Below are 6,000 nucleotides of genomic sequence, written 5' to 3'. Positions count from 1 at the left end.
AGAAGAAGAAGAAGAAGAAGAAGAAGAAGAAGAAGAAGAAGAAGAAGAAGAAGAAGAAGAAGAAGAAGAAGAAGAAGAAGAAGAAGAAGAAGAAGCTATGCTGTAATTCGAGTGTGGGTATCATAAAAGTCGTGGTGAGAATACAAGCGCGAGGCAAAGAGCATCGAAGCGATCATGCAATCTCCTTCAACCTCTTCTGCCTATCCACAGCTTTCTGCTTTTCCTTCTCAATCTCGGCGTCCATGTCCTTTTGCGCTGTGGCCAACATGTCCAGCATCTTCTTTTCCAACTCCCTGCTGAAGGGCAAGGCTTCCGAGCCTCTGTCAGGCAGGTTTGCAGTAGGTTCTCTGCCGCCTTCGTACTCGATCCTCGCACCTCTTCCCTTTGCGCCTCTTCCTCCCTTTGCACCACCGCCCTTCTTTTGCAAATGAGCGAATTGATCCTCTGCCGTCATCTTTGCAAAGAAGTCATGACTCGGCTCGTTGAACTCGACAATCTCACACGTCTCACTCGTCACCATGTTATTATCCCTCTGCATCTTCTGCTGTTCCTCACTCCCAAACGGCTCAAGTCTCAATCTATGAGATCTATATTGCGCCTTTTCTCCAGAACTGCTGTCAAAGTACAAACGCATCTCGATGTCAAATTCTCCATAACCCGTTTCTTGGATTTGAAAGGGAGGGGCTTCCACGGTGCGGGAAGGATCGGCGTAGGTCATGTGGAGTTTGAATTGGACTTTTTTGAGCCAGGTTGTTATTTCTGGGCCAGAGTCTAGCGGTTTTACGTAGACGCGCCAGCCTTTTGTGTGGCCTTCGGGGATGGGGTCGGTTTGGGCGGCGGGGTCGAGGTTCCATGCTTGTGAGCCGATTACTGGGATGCTTGTTAGTTGTGGGTATGGCGATGGTGAAGATGGAAGGTGGGTGGTACTGAAGGGACGTGAGATGCGCGTGTTCTTGACGCGTTTGTTGCTCGCTGCTGCCGGCATGATGGGTGGTTGACGTGATGCGACGCGAGGCGATGCGATGGTGTTTAGAGGATGCGGGATTGATGATCGCGAATTGTACAAAGATGGAAAGCGCGACAGGGTCAGAGTGTCGGAAGAGCAAGCAGGAGCGCAGCCAATCGGAGCGGTTCCTGCCCGCAAAGTCCAGCCGGCGATGGCGCTAAGGGAAGGTGCACGTCATGCATCGTGGTGTGACTTGGTAGCTCTATCCTCTTGCATGTGAGTTCAGATCGAGCAGCTTCTAGCCTTCCCAATCTCAAGTCTACAACTCTGCATTCTCTCTCTCTCGCCATACACAAAACAGTCATGTCCACAAAAGCTGCCACCAAGAAAATTGTCGTTGCTGGAGGCAATGGCTTCCTCGGTACGCGAAATAAGCATTCAACTGAAGCCTGGTCAAGCCTGGTCTAGCTAATACTCCTCGCAGGAAGTCGCATTTGCAAAGCAGCAGCAGCACGAGGCTGGCAAGTCACGTCCATCTCCCGCTCCGGCGAGCCTACCTGGTCTGCCGTGACCTCATCCCCCGTCGCACCCACCTGGTCATCCGATGTAAACTGGGTCAGCGCAAACATCCTCCAACCCTCGACCTACAAGCAACACCTCGAAAATGCAGACAGCGTGGTACACAGCATGGGTATCTTGCTAGAAGCAGATTACAAGGGCGTCTTGACCGGCAAAGAGCCCATCATTGGTGGTTTACAAAAGGCCTTTGCGAGCACAAAGCAGGGCACCCAGAACCCGTTGGAGAGGAAAGAGAGCGCTGATGTCGAGCCCCAGCATGAGGACGGTCAAATCACATACGAGGTCATGAACAGAGACTCCGCCATCTTGCTGGCCAAGGAGGCGGCCGCTGCTGGTGCTTCGTCCATGGCCTACATTTCTGCTGCTGGTGGTGCTCCCATCTTGCCTGGAAGATACATCAAGACGAAGCGCGAAGCCGAGGAGTCGATCACGACAAATTTCCCGTCTCTGAGAAGCGTCTTTATTCGTCCTGGTTTCCTGTACGACTCTTCAAGGACTTTCACCATCCCCATGGCTGGTTTGACCTTTATGGGAGCCATGGCCAACTCGCTGGTCGGTGGTCGCTTGAATTGGCTGATGGGTGCTGGGGGTGTTGAGCCCTTGAAGGCGGATCTGGTCGCCGAGGCTGTCGTCGAGGCTCTGGCTGACGAGCAGTTGAAGGGTCCTGTCGAGATCAAGACCATCAAGGAGCTCGCTACTCGCGCATGGAGAAGAGGCATGCTTTAGATGCCCTCCACCAACTTAATCTATCACCAAATGAACACACCTTGCTCTTGCAAGGATAACAGAACGTTGCTTTCATGTGACAAGTCGTAAATTATGTAAGCTATGTATAGAAGATGCATGTCGCCAGCGTTACACATTATTCGTCGAGTTGAGCTTTTGCAGCAACAGTCCGCAGTCATCACGACATCTGCGTCTCATCAATCGATCTCCTATGTTGGTCGCTCTTTCTCTTCTCTTCCGATTCTGCAATCACCTGATCTGCCGCATTGACAGCAGGATGCTTCTCCTTGTCGTGGAACGGTAATCCAGATCCACTTCCAGGCAGACTCTTCGACCTATCCGACTCTTCCACTGTCGTACCATCCGGCTCGTCCGGTCCTTGGAGTGGTTCTTTCGCCAACTTGCTCCGGTCAACATTGCCGGCATCAGGTCCTTGGAGCGGTGCCAATTGTCCCTGCTCGCCGTTCGAGTTTCCTAGGCTTCCGTTTCGTGGCTCCTTTTGCTGCTCCTCAGCGCCGTTTACATGTTGAGATTGCGCCTCCCCACTCTCACCTGTCTGTGTGGTTGCAGCAGCCGCGGTCTTCTTCTTTGCCTTTTCCAGCTCTTCGCCGTATAACAGTCGGAACGTTGTTGCTACGCACACCTTTCCTGTCGATCGGCTCTTGAGCACAAATCTGGTTGTGTGGGTTCGGTCGTTGATGTATTTCAGTACTCCGAATGAGAAGCCGGGGAGTTTCAGGGCGTAGTTCTTCCAGTCGATGTAGCCGTTGTGAAAGTCGAAAGCGTAGCAGCGTCCTTTTTCGAAGACAAAGTCTTTGCGGTGCTGTTCGTCGAGGAAATGCTTGCGTCGTTGTGAGTCCGAGGTGGGGATGTTGTGTTTTTGTCGCACTGCAGAGTCATCCGATAAACCACCTTCTGCAAGGATGGCTGGAAGTTCGCATGTGCCTTTTGAACCAATACCGAAAGTGATGGCTGAAGAGCATAGTACTGGTCCATTGAGCCATGGTTGGTCGGCATCGGGATCACACTTCAAGCTCGAATCGATGAAGCCTTTAACGATATTGAAGGCTGTAGTGATGAAGCGTCCAGGTATACGATCGCGGATTGGGTTGATCAGTTCAATGCCCCAGACCAAGTCGTTAGCATCAATATCCTCCTCGGGAATCCAGGAGACAGCTATACTGTATGTGTCGTTCGAATGTTCATGATCATCAAAGTATGGTGAGGTAGCCGGGGAATCGAGTGGAAGGCCTTGATATTCTTTTATGCGAACAGCGACCTTTGCATTCTTGTTGAGTTCTGTGGGTGCACCATTGATGATGATTTGCTTGGCCTTGGTGTCATCGTAGGATGTTGCTGCAGCGACTTGAATGTAGTACTTGCTCGCATTGCTGCTGTCGACGTCGGACTGAGCACCAGTTATTTTCTCTTTGAGAAAGGAAGCCATGAGTGATCTGTGAATATTAGCAGAAGGATCAACACACCCTGGTTTATAAAGGGTCTCCAGATGATCTAGGTTTCGAGGCGTAGACTGTCGTGGCCGAGGCTGGGTGATGACGTACGTGAGTGAGCGTGGGGAAGCTGCGACAGACACGCGTGCAAGTGGCGTCGAGTTGTCACTGCTCAAATCATCCATCAGCCTATTGGATCACTGCATCTTCATTTCCCTATGAGTAATCTTCCATAGAAGGATCACAAAGAAACACACGTGAGAAGGATACTGGACAGGAATCAGGAGCTATACATATATACGTGGACCTGGACGCTGGACGCTAGGAAACACACCCCTTCTTTCAAGTACTTTTCCTGTAATGCCCAAAAAGCACAGGCAGACATACCAACCCAAACCAGGCTCGAACTATGTTCACCCCTCCCTCGGGGGTAGTCCTCGTCCCGGCGAGAATGCCCAAGCGAAACCCGTCCTATCCGTCAACGAGCGTCTCACAAACCTGAGAATCGCACAAGCCTCGCCAGCTTCTCAAGAAAGGAAGCGTCAGCTAGCGGAACTTTCAAACCAAAGGTCATTACCTCCAAATCTTGGACAAGGCATCTTGGGTCAAAGTGCTGTGGCAGCTCCGGCTCCAAGAAATAGTGCTTCCTTGAGATCAAGAATTCGGCTGAGGACGCCTGGCCCTGCCCCTCCGCCTAGTTGGGTGTCGAGACTAACAAGTCATAGACAAGCTCTAGAAACTCGTTATTATCCTGCTCCACGGCAAGCGAGATCATTTGGAAAGAATGGCGGACCAACGAGGATTCTACCGCAGGACTTGGCTCGATTCTTGAACATGGCTAACGATAATCCTGTGGTTCCTGGAAGCTTACTGGACATGTCGTTGAAGGTAGCTGCACAAAACTGGTCAGACATTGTAGAAGACTGCGCCGAGTGGCTGGATGTAATACCGACGCATCTAAGAGTTGTCCTACTCAGCTACCTGACTAGTCTAGGACCATCGGAAGGAGTCGACATGGCTGGTCTCCATGCGCTGTTTCCGAATCCATCAGAAGCCTCCTCTTTGGACCTTTCAGGCTTGGCTGGATACGGATTTACTATCAAGGATCTTCGGAAGTGGCTACACAAATCTGCCGAGGAGTCCAAGGCCCAAACCGAGCAGATTACTAACGAAGCGAACGACATCGCGGACTCTTGGGACCAAGACGCCTCATCAGACGATAGCGACTACTCAATTCCGGCGTCTCTCAACGACGGCACCCGGCACATGACCAAGCTCTCACTAGCATATCCTCCGTCCTCAGCATCCTGGGCAGATCTCCTCTCACTCTCAAAGAACCTTCACACCATCACTCACCTCAGCCTAGCACACTGGCCATTTCCGACAAGGACTCCAAACAGCACATCACCCTATGCGTCTCTAGATCGAGATTTTGAAGAGCCAGCTCTAGTGCTCCGCATGCTAGCCGAAAACACATACTGTCTCCGCTGGCTCGACCTTCAGGGCTGCCACGACTGGCTCGCGGCTCTTACCCACCGCTCCTACGCTCTTCCTCTACAATCCTCTAAATCCGACGACAGCGACAACGATTGGTCACAACAAACACAGCGTCTAAAAGGCCCAGATTGGAATGGAGCTTGGCGCCATCTTACATACATCAACATCGCTCAAGATGCAACCAGTTGGTTCCCCGCCAACAACGCGTTTCTGAAAACGCCCACGTTTCGTCAAAAGATGGCAAAGACATATTATCGTCTAGGCGTAAAACATCAACAGATCATCGAGGACTTGCGCGACTACATCTCCGCTCACCCTGAGAAGAGAGAATATCAAGTCCATCATTGCAGTGATTGTCATGCTGCTGCTGATCTTGGCGATTGTTGGGAAGAGTGCTCGACTTGTAATGCTTATCAAGACATGTTTGTGGGTTTGATGGCGAGATGGTTGGAAAGGGAAGCAGAAGCCAGAACGGTGGCTAGAGGTATCATTGCTGCTAGACAAGGTACGGGCGTGCGATGTACTTTCGATCATGGATGGCAGAGTCGGGAAAGTTATCCGGTGCTGAATTGGCCATGAGTTTATAACAATTGCCACTCTGCCAGAATAGACAGTCACTTGCACTTACAATGTCGACTTTCATGTCATGATACTACGACCCTATATGGCACCGGAGGAGTATGGGTAATCGAGAAACAACATGTGTAAAACCAATTGATCCGGGTACTTTTGTGCTTGCTAGCCCCACCTTATGTATCATCTTACCACTCGGAAACCACAATGCAGATGCAAAACGCTTGA

General features: G+C 51.1%; 4 protein-coding genes across 4 annotated transcripts; 2 read left to right on the top strand and 2 right to left on the bottom strand.

Moving 5' to 3' along the window:
- Positions 1-172: 172 nt before the first annotated feature.
- On the bottom strand, positions 173-985 carry AUEXF2481DRAFT_31852 (uncharacterized protein; the record flags this gene model as incomplete). Its single annotated transcript, XM_013485885.1, has 1 exon — positions 173-985. One exon carries the CDS (start codon positions 983-985, stop codon positions 173-175), a length of 813 nt encoding a protein of 270 aa, XP_013341339.1.
- Positions 986-1,309: 324 nt separating this feature from the next.
- Positions 1,310-2,251, top strand: AUEXF2481DRAFT_7351 (uncharacterized protein; the record flags this gene model as incomplete). The annotated part of the gene is made up of 2 exons (XM_013485855.1): positions 1,310-1,367; positions 1,431-2,251. The coding sequence occupies 2 exons, from the start codon at positions 1,310-1,312 to the stop codon at positions 2,249-2,251; spliced, it is 879 nt and encodes a 292-aa protein (XP_013341309.1).
- A 410-nt stretch (positions 2,252-2,661) lies between these two features.
- Positions 2,662-3,768, bottom strand: AUEXF2481DRAFT_42691 (uncharacterized protein). Its single transcript, XM_013485935.1, has 2 exons — positions 2,804-3,768; positions 2,662-2,747 (listed from the first exon to the last, which is right to left on the bottom strand). The coding sequence occupies exons 1-2, from the start codon at positions 3,696-3,698 to the stop codon at positions 2,677-2,679; spliced, it is 966 nt and encodes a 321-aa protein (XP_013341389.1). The 5' UTR covers positions 3,699-3,768; the 3' UTR covers positions 2,662-2,676.
- Positions 3,769-3,889: 121 nt separating this feature from the next.
- Positions 3,890-5,899, top strand: AUEXF2481DRAFT_368801 (uncharacterized protein). Its single transcript, XM_013486024.1, has one exon. The coding sequence runs from the start codon at positions 4,063-4,065 to the stop codon at positions 5,776-5,778; it is 1,716 nt and encodes a 571-aa protein (XP_013341478.1). The 5' UTR covers positions 3,890-4,062; the 3' UTR covers positions 5,779-5,899.
- The last annotated feature ends 101 nt before the right edge of the window (positions 5,900-6,000 follow it).

This window comes from Aureobasidium subglaciale (genome assembly GCF_000721755.1).
Source record: "Aureobasidium subglaciale EXF-2481 unplaced genomic scaffold scaffold_19, whole genome shotgun sequence".
NCBI classification, from domain to species: Eukaryota; Fungi; Ascomycota; class Dothideomycetes; order Dothideales; family Saccotheciaceae; genus Aureobasidium; species Aureobasidium subglaciale.
This window is presented reverse-complemented; position numbering and strand designations above follow the sequence as displayed.